The sequence below is a fragment of the Alosa alosa genome, chromosome 24 (genome assembly GCF_017589495.1).
Source record: "Alosa alosa isolate M-15738 ecotype Scorff River chromosome 24, AALO_Geno_1.1, whole genome shotgun sequence".
NCBI classification, from domain to species: Eukaryota; Metazoa; Chordata; class Actinopteri; order Clupeiformes; family Clupeidae; genus Alosa; species Alosa alosa.
Window position 1 is genome coordinate 14,474,922 of NC_063212.1, and position 23,191 is coordinate 14,498,112.

The following is a 23,191-nucleotide window of genomic DNA, read 5'->3' on the forward strand; positions in this document are numbered from 1 at the left end:
ATGCAACCCTGAACTGATCTCATCTCAAGAGGCAGGTTGACATGTGATTCATGGTCATACACTTTCAATTTACAGGCCGAAAAGAATTCTTCTGTAGGGACTTTCTGTTTGTGTGTGTGTGCATGTGTGTGTCAGAGAGGGAACATTTTGTCGACACCCAAGCACAGTCTCAGTCCTTCAGAAGGTCAGGCGACAGTGAAGAGAGACCCACCCTGTTGCCTTAAAATGCTAAACATTAGTCAATCTGAGAGTCATCGTTGTGCATGGTGTTTTGTAATTGATTTGTATATTTGCTGAAACCACGTCCTTTTTTTCAGCTGCTTAAGCAATACCCTGCCACACTAAAGTGTATGTTCAGGGTAAAATGTCACTGAAGGCACATTACAAAACACAAAGCACATTCAGTTTGGACGAATAGCATAAAGTGGGTGACTGTTTGCTTTATCTTTACCTCATTCCTAATGAAACGTATAGTACCAGAGATCAGCTATATTCATGTTGACTGCAAATGCATAAAACAAATATATTAAACTACAAGCATCATACAGAAAAATCACATGTTTTTTCACATCTAGTTATTAATTCACAGGACATTCAATTGACTAGTTGCATGAAAGGCTCTCAGTGAGCTCGTTTGTTTCCTGTGGAGCCCGGTGTGTTTGAACCTGCCGCTATTTTGAATGTAATTAGAGTCTACGTCCTTCTTTATCGTAACGTGCTAATTCACAAGGTGCAACACCCAACCAGGTCCGTGTAGACAATAATTACAGATAATTACATTAAGAATAATGTAATTATAGAACTAATCATAGTTCCAATACAATGCCACAAAAGTAAAGGTAAATTAGCTGGCAATGGTAAAATATAGCTTAAATAAGCAATATTGTTTGCAGGACAGGGCTAAATTTGCTCAGGAAACTGCCTGTCTGCCCTCTCTGACTGAGCTGCCCATTACCTATATATATATATATATATAGCCTAAATAATTTTCAGGGATTAAAGTTATCAGTCGCTATGACTGATATCCATCAATTTATTTCCATAGAGGCCCTGATATCATTGTAGATCCATGTCGTAGAAAAATGAAATGTCGCTTTTATTTTTAGGCTATGTTATTTTGACATTCACATCATTCTCTGAGCGCAGATAGGTGCGTCTGAAATGTCAGCTGGAATAGTGATGTGAGTCATGAGCAGAGATGTCTTTGGATGTTTCAAGTGGGCTACCTGAAACTTTGAACATTCAAATTCTGTTAGAAAAAACTTTTGAGTAGCCTAGCCTAGTGCAGGTAGAAGCATATTTTTTTCCAATGTCATTAACGTGAACAATATTAGACAGCTAATCTTATGTTGCATTTTGCATGTGAAAACATGATGTAGATCCTTTTGAAATCCCCTTTGTAATCCATTTTCGAATATCCATTTTAAAACTGGACAACTAGTGCTACCTCGCTATGACCAGAGAATGTCTAATAATGGGCTCTGCTTGCAATAACTGCGAACTGGAATCCACACATTTTGGAACTTCTAGCTCCCTTGCACCTCCAATCAAATGGACTTGAGACTGTCACGTTGGATTTAAGAATTTGTGTTAAATTGAGAAGGGGCAATAAAGTTTTGAAATAAGATTAATTATTATTTTGTACATAAAATAATTAAGGGGGTATGGTTGTTTTTTAAGGGGATGATGCCCCCTCAAGCCCTCTCGTGACTCTGGGCCTGGATAGTTGGCTGATCAAACTTTTGCCAATTTAAAAAAAGCTTAACTCAAGTCGTGATTCAAAGACCGCTGTTCGCCAGCAGCAGCATCCATCTTCTTTGTTTTCAAGTAGCAGGAAATTCACGCGTAACTGTCGTCGACTCTATACACGATGTGATTGGCCTAATAGAAGTTTCATTTTTCCAGCTCGCAAGCCAACGGAGAGTTGCTAGACTACACTGGCTGCAGGGACGTGCACAGGAATTTTGAGGGGCAGTTGCTCTGACCTGAAAAAAGGGCACCCCCCCAACAAAAAAGAAAAAACTCACGGGCTATACACGGGTTTCCCGTTTACCAACAAAACTAGATGCGCACCCTGCTGTAAGCTACAATCATATTTTTTGTATACCCCTATTGTCTCAATGATAATAACATCTCATTTCAGACTATATTTCAGAGTTTGCCGTTCATTTGCATTTTAATATAACTTCGTATTTTGTCATTTTTGGCGAAGACATGCATTCCGTTAGGGATATTGAACATATTGAAAATTCCCTAACCATCGTGATTTCGAATTGGTGCAGTTTTCAGCACAAAAACTCATTTTATTCTTTTCATGGACAGCACTGCTCTATGCTGTTCTATGGTGCTTTCTGCCTCTTAGTTGCGCACGCATGTTTTCATGACGTTGCATAGAAATCCATGTAGGCCTATACGAAGGACTGAGAATAACAGGGTCTTTATTAAAATATATATATACACAAAAAAGTAAAACACTGAAATACAGCACTCAATCACCTTAACTACTGTTATTTATTAAAGGTTTTTCCACCTCAACACCCCCCCCAAATAAATAAATCGAGGTATCAAACCGTGGGTCAAAAATCGTGATACAAACCGAATCGTGAGTTTGGTGTATCGATACAGCCCTAATAGGCTATTACAAGTGGAGAGAGACGTGTGGCAACCAAGGTTGAGGTTAGTGTCTTGAAGTTGATGGTCGCAGCGCTGCCTTGAAGTCAACGGTGGGGGTATTAAACACCATTGAGTGACCAAGAAACACAACAATTCTGGATCTCAGTTCATCACTACCGGGATATCTGCTCCTATCCACAGGTGATGATGATGCGATAAGTAGAAACAGTGGTTCTGTAAAAATCACGACACAGAGCTCTAGACAACAGCACTTAGCTGCTTTAGATCACTTTGTGTCTAGTGTGAGAATGACTTGACAGTTACAGTATGTGCTGTCACTTGTTGCTAAGTAGGCCTACCATTACCGAGTAAGTAATTTTGAATTCTGGACAAGGGGACACTATTCTCAAATTTTTTCCATCCCCACAAACTCCAGTCGTCCATAGACCTTTGTCAGCTCTATCTGTAATCTGTGGTCTTTGTGTCGCACTGGTGGTGGGACGTGGCCACCACCCAGTACCCATTCTACAGGTGCAAGCTGAGAATTTTGACACGATTTCTGGCAAGACGACAAATATGCAATATGTACAAAATACTGTAAGCTAGTACCTGCCATTTGGTGACTTTGCTAAAGTGCACAAACTTTGTGTGTTATGTGGAGTATCATGACAAAAGTCTGGAAATGGTCTACCCAAAGCCCACTCAGGTGAAAAAAAGTATAAAATAACAAAACAAATTGTTTAAAAATAGACATATTTAATAAATAGTCATAATTCACATTTTGATGATGTAACAGACTGACACAAAGACTGAATGACAAAGATGTCAACAACTACAAAAATACATATACAAATATATAAAATATTTAAAAAATGTATTCACATTTACCGTGTACTGCAGTTTGCATAATCATCTCATAACTATAACCATCCCATGAAGGCATTTTATTGAATAAAAAAAAAAGAAAATAATTGTTATTATTATCAGTATTATTATAAGCACTTTAAAAATAATTTAATTAATTACAAGCTTGATTAATTAATTGAAATGTATCATGAAATAATCATATAGCATGTGTATTAATCACGTGATGTGTTTCACATACAGTAGCCTATCCAACAACCAAAACTATTTAACATAACATTTTTCTTGCAATTAAATAATCAATTTAAATTTGTGCATTACTGCATTTATTGTGTTTATTGTGAAATTGGTATACATAGAGATAGTTAATTACCCCTGAAAAACATTTTCATTGCAAAAAATGGCAAAAGTGCAAAATCTTCTTCCATCAATAACATCAACAAACTTGTTCTTCCATCAATAACATCAACAAACTTTTGATTCTCATCTGCATACAGAAATAGTCTTGAACTGTATCCCACCACATCTCTCTGCACCTAATTTTGACTGGTTGGCGATCAGAGACCTCAACACCAAGAGTCTGACTTGGAGTGTGAAGCATGCATTCTTCTCCCTCCTAGGTTTCTCCTCAACCTCGTTTTGACAGGGCATCAGTTGTCTGCAGTAGTCATGGTCTCCGGGGTGCTAGTGGGGCTGATGTTGGCAGCTACCCTCAGCCTGATGCTGGAAAAGAGAGAAGGAAAATGAGGGGTGAAGAGAGGAAGATATGGGACATAGGTGCTCTAACAATTCAATCATGCAAAGACTGTATAATCTTTATGAACAGATGTTTTATCGTATAGTTTTAATCTGTTAAAGAAACAGTCCATAAGATAAGTGTAGTGCTAAGTGATATGCCTTTATCAGTTGAGTGAACTAAATGAGGTATAGACTGAAAGTACAACCTTTTAGGAGTAGGCTAAATAATTTGCTTAGTAAATTCACTTTGGACAAAAGCGTATCCATAACCATAACCATATGACTAATATAAAAACTTACATTTCTTCCAGTTTTATAATTGATTTTGCTGTAGGATCAACACATAGTGTTTTTCCTCTCTGGAAATGAATGCTATGAAATGAAGAAAAAATATAAGTTACCACTAGAGGAAAATATATAAAACTTTTTCAGAGATTGATTTCAACATAGGAACATAAAATTCATCATGTTTAATATGAAAGCACATTCTAGCTGTTTACTATGAGTAACTTAGCATATAACTTCAGTGAGCACCCATAGGTTAAGCACTCATGTGTCTGCGTAAAAATGTACAAGTAGGCTACTTCTTTAACTGCCTGACATTACTATAGGAAACTAAGGGTTGCTACAGGCTTCTTTTACATGGGCTATTGCATCTTTGAAGAGATAACTGCGATAACTCACATGACTTCCTCTTTATTGCAGAAGGGCCCAGCTGGGAAACGCTCAATCCTCTTTACCATCTTCGCCTTAATGGTTGCACATTTATTATCCGGGGCATTTTGAATACATTTGCAACGGTGGTTTCTTGATATGGTAGCTGAAATAACATAAAAAAGACAACAAATGAGAAATTCTCTTGAATGAACCCTCTCTGGTGGACCTTAAATGGCATTTTATTTTATTTCTAAAGAAAAATCTGCATTTCAGCCTGATTAAAGACAGTTACTAATAGAGCAAGCTAATTATCAACCATGCGATACACAGCATAAGGCTACTACTTCTACTCTACCTCTACCTACCGTAGCAATCAGCACCGAGAGGCCGTACTGTAGGTTACACTGATTCTACAACAGTGTAAGGGTACAAAAGTACAAAGGGTCGTTGTTAGGCACGACGTGCAGCGGAGACATTGGCTAACGATTTGACACACATAGATAGATAGATAGATAGATAGATACTTTATTGATCCCCGAGGGGAAATTCATGACCTGTAATATTGGATGAACTCACCGGATTCTGTTCCCAGTGCCGCTAAGGCGACAAGAAGAAAAAATGACACCGTAAATATGGCATTCATGATTCGTCCGTCAAACGGTGAGAGCTAATGACCTTAAATCTGCACTGTTTTCTTTCTCTCCCGAGTCCCGGTTGAACGAGTCTGAGTGGAATAGAGACAACCCATTTATAGGCTACAGTACACGAAGGATGGGGTGGGTGGCTCCAGCCCCCTCTTCCAGCGAATTTTGTCGTACATGGACTTCCTCCCAGCCCTCACCACCTGCAAGTCTGATCAGGCATATACTCTAAGCTTTTCTGGATCTCTCATTTTGTCACTTTCCACAGCTGTTGCAATTTGACACGGCCAGATTTATCTCCCCCGCAGATGCGCAGCTATCCATTTTTGAGGGGTATGCAACAACAATATTGGCGCCCCCCAAAAAAAAAAAAAAAAAAAAAAAAACACAAACAACTAAATCAAAACAAAAGGCCAATCATTTACACTATTACTGTGCATTAGTGCAGGGGTCCCCAACCTTTTATGTACCATGGACCAGTTTGTTTCCTATTTTTTTTTCACGGACGGGGGTTACTTGAAAAGAACTAGCTCCAGTTATGTATGAACAGTGAAGGTAACGATCTCTTAAACATGTGAAAAACGTGAACTTGAAGAAGTGAAAATTGAACAATATGAACTATGAATATTGAACAACTTGAAGCTACATCTATAAGTGTGAACATGCTTAACAAAATATGGGAACAAAACATGGGAACTAAACGTGCATTACGAATATAATCAGTGGGAGCCCTGTGCTTATTTCCCTGCAACAAGAAGGTTCCATCTGGGGTTGATGGAAGACAGTGACACTCGGCCTCGCATAGATACGTGGTCTGCGCTGACAAGTTAGGACTATTCGGGATAATGACAAATGGGTTGCGGACCCACTCATTGGTTTGCCGTGGATCTTTGGAGGATGGGAAGTAACGCTCAAACTCATTTGAAAGCGCAACAAGGTGAGCGCAACCAGCTGTGAGAGAAAGGGCCCTGCCTCAGTCTCTCCCAAAACCCCCACTATGTTTGGAACATATCAAATACACCCTGGTCCACTCGTCGTCCCCACAAATCAAGCTTAAATGCAGTGACTTTATCTGCCAGTTTAAAGACAGTCGTCATTCTCTCCTGGAGTGACAGGTTGAGGTCATTAAGCAACCCGAATATGTCACACGGGTAAGCGAGTTTTGACACCCAGTCCTCATCACTAAAATGTGCAGCTAACGGTGACTTTTTTCTGTAAGAAATCTCTGCAGCGGCTCTCGCGAACTCAAACACTCTGGCCAGTGACCTGCTAAAGATGCTTGTTTTTTGTTGCTCATTCTAGCAGTTTAGCTAACTTAGTGTGACACTACTGCTCACTAAGAAGGTGAAGTGAGCTGACCTGAGGCTGCGCAGCGCTGAAGGCAATATGTAAAAGTGTTGAAGGCGGGACAGACAGACGTAAGAAAATAGACCTTGCAAAATGCAAACATGCGTGCAATCAAACAACTGCATATAGGCCTATGCCATGTAAAAACGTGACATTATTGCGAATTAAATTTAATTTAGTTTGCATGCATTTTTTTTTTTTTCTCATGTCGTAGGCTACGGCCCGGTTAGGAATGTCCCACGGCCCGGTGGTTGGGGACCGCTGCATTAATGTCTATTGAATATGTTTTTAAAGAAATGCTGCCAATTTGATGTTTAACTTGATGTTATACTTGATAAATGGTGCATTGCCACTTTAAGAGAGTTTAAACGGTTCTCATAACGTCCTTTTGCCAGCTATTGCTCACAATGGATAAGGCTGATAGCCTTGTTTGTTTGCACCACATTGACAACCAAATATATTATTTTATTTTTTTTACCATCGCTTTGGCCCCCCATGGAGCTGCGCCCCTATGGGCCGCATATAGCGCATACCCACTTTTTGCGCCACTGCCCCCCCTCCGCCATAGTCGCTTCTAGACGTGTACCCAGGGGTGCCTGCAGGAATGAATGCTTGCATTGGAATGAATGTGCACATCTACAGCCCCCCCCCCCTCCCACCCCGGAACGAAACTTTCAACGCGTTGATAATAGGCTACAAAGGGATGGATTACTGCACGGGCCTACCGGGCCAAGGCCCAGGGGCCCAAGGGGTTCAGGGGCCCTGAAGCCCAAGCCTTTGCATGGACTCATTGCCTCAATATCAACAAATCAGGATGTAGGCTATATGAATCTGATTGAATTTAGTATTGGCCATCCCCAAAATGCACCAGAATACAGGAAATCACATCAAACAAATTAAAAACGTTCTGGGGGAGGACCCCCAAATCCCACCTCCCACATATACGACAATAGGTGGGGGGCCCTTAATACATCTGGGCCCAGGGGCCCGAAAGTTCATAATCCACCCGTGAGGCTACATAGTAGGCTACTAACAACATCCCAATGCAGTATCTTTACAACAACAACACCTAATAACCTAGATTCAAGGCATGTGCGATGAAAAAAAAGCCAGTTTCAAAGCAGGTTTATCGCAGCACTTGAACTAGTCACAACAAAAACCTTAGGATCATTATAGACAGAATTATTCATGTTATGGGCAATTCCATGCAAAGGTCATCCTTACCATGGGAAAAAAAGTTGTGCATACGCAAATATAACTGTTGTTAAAATCTTCATTTAGGTCTATATTTTATTGTTTGTAACTGATCTGATTGAATTTGATGGAGAATGACACTTTTACATCATAAATATGGTGTGCAACCATACAGGAACAAGATTTTTCACATGGTAATATTATACATATTAAAAAAGTGGATAACCCAAGGTTCAAACAAATTGTGTCATTTGACAAATTCCATATTGACAAGGGAATGGTAGAGCAATGTCTATGCTCAGCTTGCCTTTAAGAGCACAACTCCTTACATTTGTAAGGCTTTTGTTTTTAAGTCAGCAAGTTCCATGGCCATGTCACATCCATAACGTTTTATAGGAAAAGTTTATGCTACACATACAGTGTTGATGCAACAATGTCCATAGTGTCTGTGCAAAGCTGATTTATATCAATGTAAAGTGTGATGACCAAATTGTGCCCCTTTCTTTTAAAACCTTTAAAACCTTATGGATGTGACGTTATGGATGTGACGTTATGGATGTTACATAATGTGAATTTACTGGGGACTTTATTATACCTCAAAGCCGATCTGTTTTGGTGGCATGTCAGTTTCAACGCATTTCAACTTAGTGTTTACAATTGACATTTTAAAGATGATTAGGTTGATCAAAACCACAGAGAGGCCTTGCCTAACCATTAGCAAAACAAACATAATATTAAAATACCTCCAGTGATTAGCCTAGCCATAGCCTATTTTCAAGTGGCCTAATAATGAAAATCTGAGCGATTATCTACCTGTAACTGTCATACTGTTGTTGTACAGTAAATGGATTATCGTGTTAGCTGGTGAAGATGGCTGACTTTGCAGCTGGAGATAACATAGCAACCTCCTTCTGTTGCAGATCTGTTCAGCCTGCCGTTCACGTCTGCTTAACACAGTTTAATTTTAAATGTGACACGATGTGACAGCATTTGAAGTATCAGGTCCTCTGTAGCTAATACCCACAGAGTAACATGAGTAAGGGCAGCAATAAACTAGATGTACCGCATAGCGGTACAAAATATGACCGCCTCTCAGTCCTGCATATTCTCTTCGCAAAAATAAATCACGCTTGTCAATTTGTCTCCATCTCCTACTCCTGCAACTCATGTGCATGTAAATGAGTGTGTGCATATGTGAGTTTTCTTTTGTTTATAAGGGTGTGTGTGTGTCTGTGTGTGTGCATGTGCGTATGCGTGCCTGTGTTTGTGTGTGTGTGTGTTTTATGTGTATGTGTGTGTGTGTGCGTGTGTTTGCATGCGCACATGCGTATGCGTGGCATGCCTGTGTGTGTGTGTTTATGTGTCTGCATTCATGTGGGTGGGTGTTTGTGCATGTGTGTGTGTGCTTTCCTGTCTGTATGTGTTTATGTGTGTGTGTGCTTGCCTGTCTGTATGTGTGCGACTGTGCGTGAGTGCGTGTGTGTGTGTGTGCATGTGCGCATGTGCGTCTGTGCACGTGCGCGTGCATGTACTTTATGTGTGCAAATCACAAATGAGTGGGTATGGGTTAGGTTGATGCGGGCTCTTGAGACTAACATACCATAAATATTTTGTCATCTTGGGTGCAACTTTTCAGTTAGGGCTAGTTATTTATGGGAGTGGCCACCAAGTTTCATGTTCCCTGGTGTTTCAGTAACCCGGGAATCACTGACCAAAATTGATGACGGTAAAAGAAAAAAATAAATTTATTTTTTATATTTTAAATGGCTTGTTGTCCTGATTCTTCCTTTGGATCTTAGTGGGCACTGAGGAAGCAATAATTTCATCGCTAGTTTTTCATGATTACTATTACTATGTTTTATATCAAAATTCACTACTTAATTATGTGTTTTATATAGTTTGTCGAGGACTGGTTCAGACACGTCACATCCATAACGTGAAACCATCACATCCATAACGCCAGTTTTTCCTACATAATGCATTACAAAAATGACGCATAGTTTCAAAAACACACTTTTTGTGTTCATTCAAGTCTCCTTCATGCTACATATATCATAGTTCCAGCAGTTTCCTTCAAAATCCACAGAGTTTGTAGAAAACCTGTAATCTCTCACAAAAGTGTGTCCATTTCATGTCACATCCATAACGCTGATAAAATGCCTTGTATTCTTAGGATGAAATTGATTATATGAAATTTGAGGATTTCTCAGTATTCAGAGGACAGAGGTTGCATTAAAAGTTATGCAAATTAATTCACTGATACTAATGTTGCCCCCACTCTAAGGCATTTTGTTTACCAATATGAGTCCAATTGTCACATCCATAACGCTGGAACTGCCCTTATTCTTTTGTGTTTATTTTCAGCTTTTTCCATTTACAGTAGCCTACATTATTTGTAGAAATTGATGTAACAAATAAATAAATTAAAATAAATTTGTAGAAATTGATGGAAAAAAATAAATTAATTAAATGGCAAAGCACAGAACATTATTATTTATAACAATTGAAAATTAAACATTCATGGCATTCACTATCCCCCCATGAGATAACACATTTTGACACATGATTCTCACGGGACCATCACACGTCTTTTATTTATATTTCCACATTGAAGCTGCAAGGACCCAAACAACCACAAGTAATATGTTGTAAGTTGTACGTTATAAGTTGTAATCCATTATAAATTGTAAGACGTTGTACGGTAGGTTGTAATACAATTTCACGCAGCTGCGTGAATCACGGAAAGCATGAATGAATTTGCCACTTCTAAATGGACCCACTGTACATTTATTCATTTAGAAGATGCTTCTATCTATATTATTTTCACAACAAATCTCTGAATCACTTGCTTGCTGTGGCTCAGTAGGTTTTATATGGAAAATAGGCAGGCCCCATGAGTCAATGTGTGTGGTACACAAGGAAATGAATCATGTCAAAGTTAGGAATAGGCCACAGGCCACATGAGTCAAAAGTTGAAATAAAAGCAGTTTGCTGCACTGCTGTGGGCACAGTATATTAGCAGTTACCTTACAAGAACAGAATAATTATGGCTACTATATGTAACACAAACAATGAGAACAACAATGAGGATGTCCGCCTCCTTGTTGTCCCTGTCAAGGTTGCCAAGGTCGTGGACACCTCAGCAGGCACAGGCTCCAGTCAGTGTTTTCAAAAGTGCCGAGTCAGCTCCCTCTAGCCACACTTTGACCGTCCTTACTGTTGCTTTCACATGTTTGATGAGCGCTGGATACTTAGGCAGTAGAAACAATAAGAGGTGATCTGAGTGTCCTAGATGGGGGAGGGGAGCGGCTTTGTATGCATCAGCCATGTCTAAATTTTAGTGGTTGAATGTGTGGACAGACATGCACATTCACTTATTTTCACACGTGGTCCTTTTCACCCTTCTAAACAAACTCTAAACTCGTTTTTTTGTACATGTAAACACTCCAAACCAACTCTGACCCCTCTAAAGTGAACAAGTATCAAGACCCATTGAGTGGTAGACCGTGAGAAGGGAGTGGGTGGGGAAACACTTTCTTAGGAAATTTCGCAATCTTTTGTTGCACCCTTGCTTTACAATGCCACATGGCTGGCTTGCCAAGTTTCACTTCCTCTACTGTGGATATTGTGCGCTGTAAAAAAGAAAAAAAGTCAGGGCTGTCCAATTTATCAAACCACAAATTATGTTACAATTACGCTGAAAAAAAAAAATGCTGGATTTACTTGATTTAATCATGTACATCAGTTGCACATGAATGAAATGTCTGGAATTAGTCCACCATTTCTCTTTTGATTAACAAAATTGATTCATGCTATGAACCCAGTTTGATCAAGTCATTTAAAAGTTTACTTCCAGTTTACTTACTTTTTTGTTATTAATTTAATGCATTTTAAGTTTTCCTGACTTATATATTATATTATATTCTTTGATCTTTTAACCTCTACATGGTAAACCAAAATACGTTCAGTGTACTCAAAACTTTTGTGGCAACCGATTTAAAAAATGTAAGTATATGTAAGATTTTTGACACCTCCAAGTGGGCAGGTCAATGTTAATTGAGAAAGTAGTCAATTTCAACATTGAACTCTGAAGAGAGGTATGTCTAGTCTCTAAAATGCCCTATATATTTCAATAATGGTCTTCTTTAAATGGTAATCCTGATCATAATCTGAAAATCTCTTACACACTATTTTTTCTCCCAAAAGGCAATAAAAAACTGTGATGAGGAAAAAAATAAGAAAGTAGAATTTACCCATAATCCCTAACTGCTGTAGTTAGGAGGACCAAAGTCAAGGTGGGATCCTTCAAGGCTGCTATTTGAATGATGTTACATCATCAAGTCCCGCAGAAGTAGGCTACTGTTCCAATGTCAAGTATCCATCAGTCTACCAAATTCTACCAAGGCCAAAGTCCTTCGTTTTGGTGAATTTTTGGGGGATGCATCTGTCCACCTATACATTAAATTACAATAATTTCAGATTAGATTAGATTCAACTTTATTGTCATTTTGCAGAGTACAAGTACAGAGACAACAAAATGCAGTTTGTGTCTAAGGCAAGTGTTTTAGGCAAGTAATCTCAAAAGGCAAAATCAACATAATCAACAAAAGACAAAAACTGAGTTATACTAACTAAACATTTTAAAGCAACACCAAAGAACTTTTCCTCTGTCGCACGCACTATTTGTTTATCTAGCACCGGCTTTGGAAATAACGATGTCCACAGACAAGGTAGAATATGTTGCATGATTTTATGAAAGTACGATGTATTGCGACATCAGATGAAAGTCAAATTTGTAGTTTCTTATGTCTCATTACATCGAACTACAGATCCGCTACCCGATCTGGCAAACTTACATAGTGCGGTTATAGCCGACAGAGGGCCGCGAAGCGAATGCAGATGTGCCATTCACCCTGTTACGAGTTGATGAACCACTGAAACGATTTTGGAAACATTATTTTAAGGTACAAAAAACTCTTTGGTGTTGCTTTAAGTAAGAATAGCTTACTGATTCTTGAGATAAGGGACAAAAGTAATTTTGAAAAGTGACAAACAAAAAATCAATACTACATTAATTTGAATTGGATATCATCATAAACATAGATCTCATCTATCATGCCTGAAAAGGAACAGGTTTTTATGAACCACTTTAGAGAATATAAGACATGCCTTTCCTATTATCTCAATTAAATTAAAAAGTGACAGGTGGGCGGGACTTCCGGTTGATTAAGGCGGGACTTCCGGCAAGGTATTTGATTTCCGGTGAGGGCGGGACATCCGGGTTTTCAACTTGTCATCAATGGAGTTTGACAGGTTGTTTGAACGGTGCTTTTGTATGAGTCATGTGTCTGGGGGAGGGGGTTTTTGTGTGTGTGTGTGTGTGTGTGTGTGTGTGTGTGTGTGTGTGTGTGTGTGTGTGTGTGTCCGTGGAGATAGTGAATTTGACAGTTTTGTAGGTTTTAGTGTCATTTTTGTACTTTTTATGATCATTTTGTATGTTTTTTTAGGCATTTCGTGTTTTTTGGCCAGGGGCGGGGGCTTGTGTGTGTGTGGGTCTCTCATGTGCTGGGGATGCGTGGTGTGTGTCATGAGGTGATCATGGGGTGGGGGTTGTACACGGATGTGATGGTCATGGGTGCGCGTGTGTGTCCAGGGGTGGGGGGTGTACACGGATGTATAGGTCATGGTCGGTGTCCTGTTGGGGGATGTCCTGGGAGTGTCATGCACGAGCCATTATGAGCGTTGCTGTTAGGGAGAATAAAAGTGGTGTAAAAGTATAGGTAAAGATAGCAAAGTAAGCATGGCTAGTTTAGCAACTCCTGAAACTGCGAGTCCTAGTAGCGAGCAGCTAAGTGGGGCCCCTAAGAGAAAAAGCTCTGAAAATATTCTTTCTTGCATGCAGGAGCCACCCCCTGCACAGTTATGCGGTCGTGTGAGTTGGGAGGGTAAAGCTTTGTGTTACAAATTTCTAATTCAGCTGGGTCAGCTGTGTCTCTACACGGAGGACGTGGAACTGGGTACTAAGCCTTTGGAGAGCAAGCTGCTGTTGAAATCATCGGATTGGAAAATGTGTCAAGAGATTGTACGGTGTACATTGGCGGGTCGAGTAGGCCGCTCTGAGGGGGTGGGATCTGTATGGCAAACTAGCCCCCAGGACCATGAGAAAGTCTATGTGCGCTGTTTCTGTACCGTGAGAGACGGAGAGGGTTCTTATGTGGTGGTCTCCAGGCAGGCGGGCGAGGAGACGGATAGGGCCCCATTCTCCGACAGCATTCGGGTGCCTCAGAGTGTTTGGCACAAAATGGTGGATCAACATAGTGACCATATTCAAGCCTTATTTGTGAAAAGTCGCGTTCTACGCAGTGTGGTGAAAATCAGTCGGTGTATTCTGAAGGATGATGAAGAAGACTTGTGATGCCATGAGCCCCTCCTTAACCCCTCACACTACATGCGAGCTACCGTATATAAGAACTCAGGGCCTAAAGAAAAAACAACTCATTATCCATCAACAACCGCCTCTACAGAGAACTACCGCCATGGCCGACCCTAAAGCGTATAGAAAGAATAAGCCTCACTATCTGCATATGGTGTGGCCCGTAAACCAACGAATAATTTATACCGTCAAAGCTTACGTCCTGCCAATTGCGGATGTGGTGACGCGGCGACGTCTTAAAGATCACTGTCAGGGCTGTGCCATACAACACCCTAGTCAGAGGCGTCATGAATGTCTGCAGGACCCCCCTCTTTATTACTTTTACAACAATTTCGAAGACCTGGTCATGAAGCTGTGGACCCCCTCCTTCCTTTCTAGTCTGATGCGTCAACTAGGGAAGTGGGATATGAAACCTCATGAGTCCAGAGTACGCGGTATGGCCGAATGTATTCTCAATGAGCTAAAGGAGGCGCCGCTTATTGCTGAAAGGATCTTTGAGGATCTGGAGACTGTGGGTAAAACCGTCCCTGACATCGAAGAGGCTGCAGGCTGCACTGTGGCCAGAGAAAGGGTTCTGGCGCGAAAACATCGCTCAGTATTGCAAACTCCACAGTGCCCGCTGCCTTATACAGAGCAAGGACATCACGAAGGACGGCGCAGAGAATTCGGATAAAGAAAATTCACCGCCTGTTCTGGAAATTGTGCATGAGGAGGAGGTGGAGACGGAGGAGGGGGAGATCTCCACCCAGGACATTGTTGGTACCCTGGAGTATTAAACATGTGTTGCCTACTGTCTTCTGCAGGTAATAAATAATAAGATGGAGTCATATTAAAGATGGAGAGAATTGGATGAGGGCCAGTGTTGGGCAAGTTACTTCAAAAGCGTAATGCAATATTTATAACTTGTTACTGTCATCTCAAAGTAATTTGTTACATTACAATATTACTGTCTTTGAATTGTAAGGCATTACACTACGTTTACATTACTTTCACCAAAATAACAGGAAATATGGATTTTTTCATGTGTTCAATGCAGCTCATTACACAACAGGAGGTGATGTGGTATGGCATAATGACTGAGCTAGGCTTAAGGCTAACAAAAGAACAATATAATGGTTGCAGTTATGGCTTATGGAACAATGTAGGCCCCAAAGGCCAAAGGTCACTCACAACTTAATATAGTAAAATATAGCAATAGTGAAATTGTATGATGACTTTAAATGGTTCTCATCATTGCTGGTTGCCTTTCCTTCCACTTACAGTGGTGTAGACTCAATGCAAATAGTTTGAGAATAATGGCTATGATCTTTGTCTGTAAAAGCAACATTTTATTTATTCTCACTGCTTGAAATGAGAAGTATAGCCTAACCATGTTAGATCTGTTGCATGAATGGCAGAGATAACTCAAATTCCCTTTCTACAGTCAACTAAACAAGGCAATCAAATTCCAGGACCAGCATAGATGACTTTTTTAATTATTGGATAATCTTCTCTGGTGCCAATTGAGCATTTCTCAATTTTGGATTAAAAAGCAAAGTAACTTCAGTTACTGAGAATTGTACCGAGTACAATTTTACTGAAATTGTATTGGTAATGCCTTACATTACTGCATTACAGCAAAAAGCAATGCATTACTGTAATTACATTACTTTTTTAATGCATTACTCCCAACACTGATGAGGGCGCATTCGTGTACAGAATAGATCTAGTTCAGGTTTTTAATCTCTGTGTTCCCTATAGCCTACTGAAACTCAGTAGGCACAGGTTATTCTAATTGGGACACTGACCTATGATTTGATGATTTCTAAATTAAGGATGAAAGTTTGGATGTTGACTTTCGTAAATAGCAACGTGTAAATCATTACTTCGTAGCCTGTGTCGTTTAGCATTTTCAAGCTTACTATCTACGACCATTCAAGTATAACGTAAGACATCTTTAAGCGCAGAAAAAATCAAGGATGCCTTTAACACCGTGTGTATACTCTATGCTACCTTCTAGCTTGTTGCTGAGACTTGACGATCGACACTCACCCTGACGACTCTTCGTTGCTTCTTCTCAGGTGGTTTCTCATAACCCAAATAAAGCGTTGGGTAAAGGTTTTCTTCAGTTGGCGCAGTGATGATGAACATACATAACATATCCTTTTCGGGGGATGTTTTAAGTTCAGGTTTTCAGACAATTTCTTTAAGCCTCATCGTCGTCATCATTCGGCAGTGGATGGCAGCTGTAGCTACATCTCTGGCACGAACCATGCTTTCTTCACCCAATAATTTAGTTTTGTGCGGTTGTAAGTACATCCTCAAACGGCACACGTTGTTCCCGAGCTTTTTAAAGGCATAATATTATTCAGCAACAACGCAACAATACAGCGATGCGATTAGCCTGACATCTGATCAGCAAAATACACAGCTGAGGCATCAGGTGCAGTGTACGGCCACACAATTCCACCGGAAGTGTTGCCCACAAATGTTGCACAAACGTTTCCCCAGCAACCACCCCACGAAACTTGTGGATATATATATATACAATCATTAATAATATGCATTGATTTGATGAAATTCACCACAAAAATTAAATAAAATAATAGACAAAGTATTTCACTGCTACACACACACCACGCATCCCCAGCACATGAGACCCACACACACACACACACACACACACACACCCCACCCCTGGACACACACACACACACACACACACACAAGCCCTCGCCCCTGGCCAAAAAACACGAAATGCCTAAAAAAAACTACAAAATGATCATAAAAAGTACAAAAATGACACTAAAACCTACAAAACTGTCAAATTCACCATCTCCACGCAGACACACACACACACACACAAAAAACCCCTCCCCCAGACACATGACTCATACAAAAACACCCCGCAGCGTTCAAACAACCTGTCAAACTCCATTGATGACAAGTTCAAAACCCGGATGTCCCGCCCTCACCGGAAATCAAATACCTTGCCGGAAGTCCCGCCTTAATCAACCGGTAGTCCCGCCCACCTGACACTTTTTAATTTAATTGAGATAAGAGGAAAGGCATGTCTTATATTCTCTCACTTTTTATAAAAATTGACATTTACTGACTTAGTAACTTGTCATTTGTCAACTCTGTCGGACACATGAAACACTCTAAATTCTTTAAGTGTGTATAAATGGTGTGCCTTAGCAAGGTTTAGTGATAAATTGCATTATATACACTTTTAATATAATTTTACATTGTTTTGAAATAAGCCATTTTAAATTACCTTAATTTAGTTTACTATTTTTTTATTTTTAATATATACAATTAGTGGTTTTGTGCACACAAGACACTGATGCATGTAGATAAGTTGGTGTTTTTTTAATATATAGGCAAAATCCAGCAGTTAAACTTCTAAAAAGAGAGTGTAGAAAGACTGAAAGAAAATGGCGTAAATACAAACTTCAGATCCACTATGAAATCCATAAAGAGATGCTCCGCACATATAACTCTGAAATATGCAAAGCAAGATAGTCCTTTTTTTCTAACATTATCAATAGAAGTTCAAATAAGACTCATATTCTATTTTCAACTGTTGATAAATTAACAAATCCCCCTCACAATTAGCGCCTGAACTTCTCTCAACTAATAAATGCAATGAGTTTTCATCTTTTTTTAAAGGTAAAATTGACAAAATCAGACTCAACATATCTGCTCAATTACAAATTCAACAACCTGAACTTCCAGCAACAAACAGAGTGAAACTAAACTTAATGTCAGAGTTCAGCTTGATAGACTACGAAACACTTAAAAAAATGGTACAGAATCTCAGCTCTTCCACATGTGTCTTAGACACTCTGTCTACCAATTTCTTCAAAACTGTTTTTCATCTCATAGCGGCGGATGTCCTTCAAATTGTAAATGTATCACTGCTGTCTGGCACTTTTCCTAAGTCACTGAAAACAGCTGTTGTAAAGCCACTTCTCAAGAAGAATAACCTGGATGTCTCCATGCTAAACAATTACAGGCCCATATCCAATCTACCTTTTATTGGCAACATTTTTGAAAAAGTAGTCTTTAATCAATTAACCATCTTCCTAACATCAAATGGGTATTTTGATTACTTTCAGTCTGGTTTTCGGGCAAATCACAGCACTGAAACAGCTCTCATTAAAGTTTCCAATGACATACGCCTAAACACAGATTCAGGTAAAACATCAGTTGATCACAATATTTTACTACACAGACTAGAACACTGGGTTGGATTTACAGGCATAGTTATCAGCTGGCTAAAATCATATCTACAAGAAAGGAGCTTCTTTGTTGCCGTCGGAAACTGTACCTCAACACCAACGTCCTTGACCTGTGGTGTTCCCCAGGGGTCGATCTTAGGGCCACTATTATTCAACCTCTATATGCTCCCACTTGGACAAATCATCCAAAATAACTTGATTTCATATCATAGCTATGCAGATGACACAAATTTACTTAGCTCTGTCACCAAACGACTATGGTCCTCTTGAATCTATGTATCAGTGTATAGAACAAATCAAAACCTGGATGTCTCAACATTTTCTTCAGCTGAACAAAGAAAAAACTGAAGTAATTATATTTGGTAAAAAGGAGGAAAGACTTTGGGTTGCCACTCTCCTTGACACAAAAGGGTTGAAGGCAAAGGATACAGTTAAAAATCTTGGTGTATTAATTGACAGTGATCTAAATTTCAACAGCCACATGAAAGCGACAACTAAATCAGCTTTTTACCACCTCAAAAATATTGCCAGACTCAGAGGGCTGATGTCAAAATATGACTTAGAAAAAGTCATTCATGCATTTATCTCCAGCAGGGTTGATTACTGCAATGGACTGTTCACAGGCCTTCCTAAAAAGACTATTAAACAGCTTCAGATGATACAAAATGCAGCAGCTAGGATTCTAACAAAAACTAAAAGAACTGACCACATTACTCCAATTCTTAAGTCCTTGCATTGGCTTCCAGTAAGTCACAGAATTGACTTTAAAGCTCTTTTCCTTTTTATAAATCAGTAAATGGAGCAGGACCTAAATACCTGTCAGACATGCTTCAGCAGTACACACCTTCTCGTCTTCTCAGGTCCCAGGTGAAAAACCTGCTAGTAAAACCTACTGTTAGAACTAAACATGGTGAAGCAGCTTTTAGCTGCTATGCTTCTCAGCTGTGGAATCAACTTTCGGATGACATCAAAAAGGCCCCAACTGTAGCCAGTTTTAAATCTAGACTTAAGACCAAACTGTTCTCAGATGCTTTCTGCTAACTGTGCCGAGTTACAAATTCTGAATCTGCCTTGATAATTATTCTACTTTATCTTTTATTACTTTTTTTACTACTTTTACCTTTGTTTTTTGCTTACTAATTATCCTTTATTTTTAAATGATTTTACCTTGTGTTTTATGTTTGCTTTTTATTATGATCTTTACCTTTTAACTATTCTTTGACTATATTGCCTTTCTATGCTTTTTATTTGTTATTATTGTTTGGTTTTGTTTATGTAAAGCACATTGAATGACCTCTGTGTATGAAATGCGCTATATAAATAAACTTGACTTGTTTTAATGTATGAACACACTCAATTGAACAAAATAAACATACATTTTTTATAAAAATGAAAAACCTCCATCTTACGGTGTTGACACACAATTGACGGTGTTGACAAACTAATCGAAAATCAAACTGATTAAAGATATTTGACTAGTTTTGACATGGCAGTATCAAGGGAAAGAGTATCAAACTTCAAACAAAGAGTTTCTACAGGACCTCAGGCAAGTAAGTTCTATGTGTGGCAGGGAAGAGGTAATTTTGAGAATTTGTTGCATCGACTACGCCACCTAGGGGATGGGAGGCCGGCCCCTAGGACAAGGAACTAAACTAGATTAACCCCTGAGGGTAATTGGAGCACACAGGTTCATCAACCCAAGGAGCCGGAGACATGCGTTGCATCAATAATATTTATTCAAACAAGACACATTAATTATTGCAGTTGCACAGTAACACACGACCACACAATTGACACTCTGACTGAGAGGTCCCACCCACACAGTGACCAGGGGACTACTATATGAGCACTGTAGCTATGTGGTTGACTGGCACCTTGCTATTGGGCGAGTGACCTGGTCTCAGGGGGGGTAACTAGAGCAGGGCAGATGCTTACCACAGCGAGCCGGACTACTGCAGGACAGAGAGGAGGGGGTCCAGAAAATACACACCATGCATGAGAGAAACACTGCAATCCAAGCAAAAGACACCTCAATGTGCACACAGCAAGGGAAAGTGAAGGCCTCCACCACAAACTCAGTCCTCCCGCTCCACGGGGCCACACTGCTCCTGTCTGACAGAGGGGAAGAAGAGACACAAGCACTGATTAACAGAGTGATTGATCTTACAAGCCAGGTATGCTAGCAGTACTACAAATGGCTACTCATCTTAAAGGGGTGATAGAATGATTATATAGGGTATTTGGTGCTGGTCCTTAAGGTCTCTGAATAGGGTGTGTAACATTGGTTGGGCTGAAAATGGCATATGTGCTGTTCTATGCGCCCTAATGCAAGCCTGGTTAAAAGCCCTAGAATGAAACGAGAGGTTTTCTCCCTTTTATGGTATGCTCATGAATATTTAGATGAGCTGTGCGCTGATTGGTTGGTTTACAACGAAGCACGCCATGGAGCAAACGCCATGGCCACAAGCACTCACTCACTGAAACATTGAAATTGTTGATATGGACACATTAGGTGTTGAACCATATATGTATGAGCCAGAATCTGATGTAGAGGAGCAACCAGTCGCCCATAGATTACAAATGACTACTTCAGAATGGTAAGTTTTTTTATTTATCATTTACACGTAGCACTACACGTTAGCTGTAATACTAATGTACTACTAATGCTACTCACACTTCAGTGTCCTAGCCTAAGCATAACGCTGTATTAGTCTTATGTTAACTTTGTAAGCAGCATAACAGTTATTCATTTGCACACAAACAAATGTTTTACAACATGTAACGCTACCCTCGCGGCATTTTCGGTCAAGACGCCCAGTTAGCGAGAAAGTCCGTGATAGCCAATATGTAGCGCAGATAGCTATAATGAAATGAGTGCTGCTCGCGAAGGAAAGTAGCCTATACTCTCGCTTTAGTCAGTATATTGTTACCGCTCTCTCCTGCTGAATGGGTTATCTGATTAGGAGTTACCTATTATTTGCCACGTAACGTTAGTAGTAATATGTGATCTTTACAAACAGGAAGTCCAGTTAGCTGGCAAGAGACTATTTCCGTAGTACCAGTTCAGTATGTTATGGCGTAATGAAATGAGTAGCCTATTGCTCACTTCGCTTCAACAAAAATATTACCACCGTCATGTCACGAGAGGTAATATTTTTGTTGACGCGAGCAGTAGGCTACCTCATTTCACAAACACCATAACCTACGAACTGCCACTACAGAAATAGTAGGCTCTTGCCTAACTAACTGGACATCGCCCTGTTGTATATATTATTACATGTAAACGAAGATAATAATCATAACCAGATGACCTAATCAGCAGTAGGCTAACTTCTATCCTGCTGATTATATCATCTGATTATAAGATTAGTACCCTCGGTCCATGTAGTGATATGTGAACTTACAATTACATCCATCTCCCCTTGCCAGGTGTACATGTGGAAACTGTGACCGCATGCCCCAGGAGAGAGAAAATATATGTTGCCGGGAAGTACCCCAGGTAACTAAAACTGGAGATATTTACTCAAGCTAATTTGTGCTTTCTGCTCATTCAAAATGACAAAATAACAGCATGGTCTTTATATTTGTTTTTACAGGTCATGAGAAGAATGACCCAGGTTCCAGAGGAGATAACCTGTATGATTGAGGCACACCAGTTCAAGGCCAGGATGGTCAACATATATTCTTTACAAAATGCAATGAACATCTACAGAGCTGACCATGGGCAGTTGAGAATAAGAGGGATGGAAAGGTGAGGACAATCTGATACAAGTGTTACCAGCTATATAATATAAATCAAATGTTTTTAGCCAATATGCATTCATTATTAGTTCAGCAGGTCACGAAAACACAGTTTGATGCAAACAGTGAAATGACAAACTTTATTTTGTTTCAACACAATCATACAGTGCTATACTCAAAAATATAAAATATTCAAAAAATAAATAGTAAAAAAGTGTGCCTTTCCACTCTGATTTCTCTGAAGGCAATGCAGACACTTGGCCTACAGATCTTTCGTGAGCTGGTGCTGGGGTTTCCTTGGGCGAAGTGTCCGTGTTGTGATCCCCTCGTGTGGTGCTGTGCATACAGAGGGAGTTTCCGGAAACATCAGGGCAATATGTCGGGTTCAGACCCCCCCCTCGACTGAACCGTGACATGCTCAGCGACAGCATCCTCCCTGGAAGGTCTGGGAAGCTGAGCACACAAGTCTTGGGGCACAGGAATCTGCTGGACGGCATCCACATAACGAAGGGAGTCATGGACAATCTCTTCGAACACCAGTCTTATCAGGTTAAAGACATAGCCTGTTGTGTGTGAATTAATAAGTTATTGTTAGTGTCTATACCGTTGCACATTTGTTGCACAATCGTTTGTATAAAAAAATATATACATTTTAAACTTACAAATCGTTGGCTCTGTCTTCACTTTTTTGACTGTGTAACCTCCCCTTTTGGCCTTTGGAAACACAAGCCTGTACATTA

General features: G+C 39.9%; 1 protein-coding gene across 2 annotated transcripts; it reads right to left on the bottom strand.

The window, feature by feature from the left end:
- Positions 1-3,349: 3,349 nt before the first annotated feature.
- Positions 3,350-5,709, bottom strand: LOC125289573 (alveolar macrophage chemotactic factor-like). Of its 2 annotated transcripts, XR_007192655.1 has the most exons (5): positions 5,449-5,709; positions 5,238-5,282; positions 4,900-5,035; positions 4,516-4,587; positions 3,350-4,200 (listed from the first exon to the last, which is right to left on the bottom strand). XR_007192655.1 is itself a non-coding variant. In XM_048236494.1 (4 exons), exons 1-4 carry the CDS (start codon positions 5,513-5,515, stop codon positions 4,128-4,130), a joined length of 348 nt encoding a protein of 115 aa, XP_048092451.1. In that variant the 5' UTR covers positions 5,516-5,695; the 3' UTR covers positions 3,350-4,127. The 2 variants fall into 2 exon arrangements, 1 of the variants encoding a protein (XP_048092451.1); XM_048236494.1 differs by lacking the exon at positions 5,238-5,282 and having other exon boundaries at positions 5,449-5,695.
- Between the last annotated feature and the right edge of the window lie 17,482 nt (positions 5,710-23,191).

Excerpts from the sequence above, each read along its gene's own strand:
- LOC125289573 (XM_048236494.1), bottom strand. The coding sequence starts at position 5,515 with ATGAATGCCATATTTACGGTGTCATTTTTTCTTCTTGTCGCCTTAGCG. Across the intron at positions 5,036-5,448 it reads GGCACTGGGAACAGAATCCG|CTACCATATCAAGAAACCAC; the intron begins GTGAGTTCATCC and ends ATGTTATTTCAG. Across the intron at positions 4,588-4,899 it reads TGCAATAAAGAGGAAGTCAT|CATTCATTTCCAGAGAGGAA; the intron begins GTGAGTTATCGC and ends TTCATTTCATAG.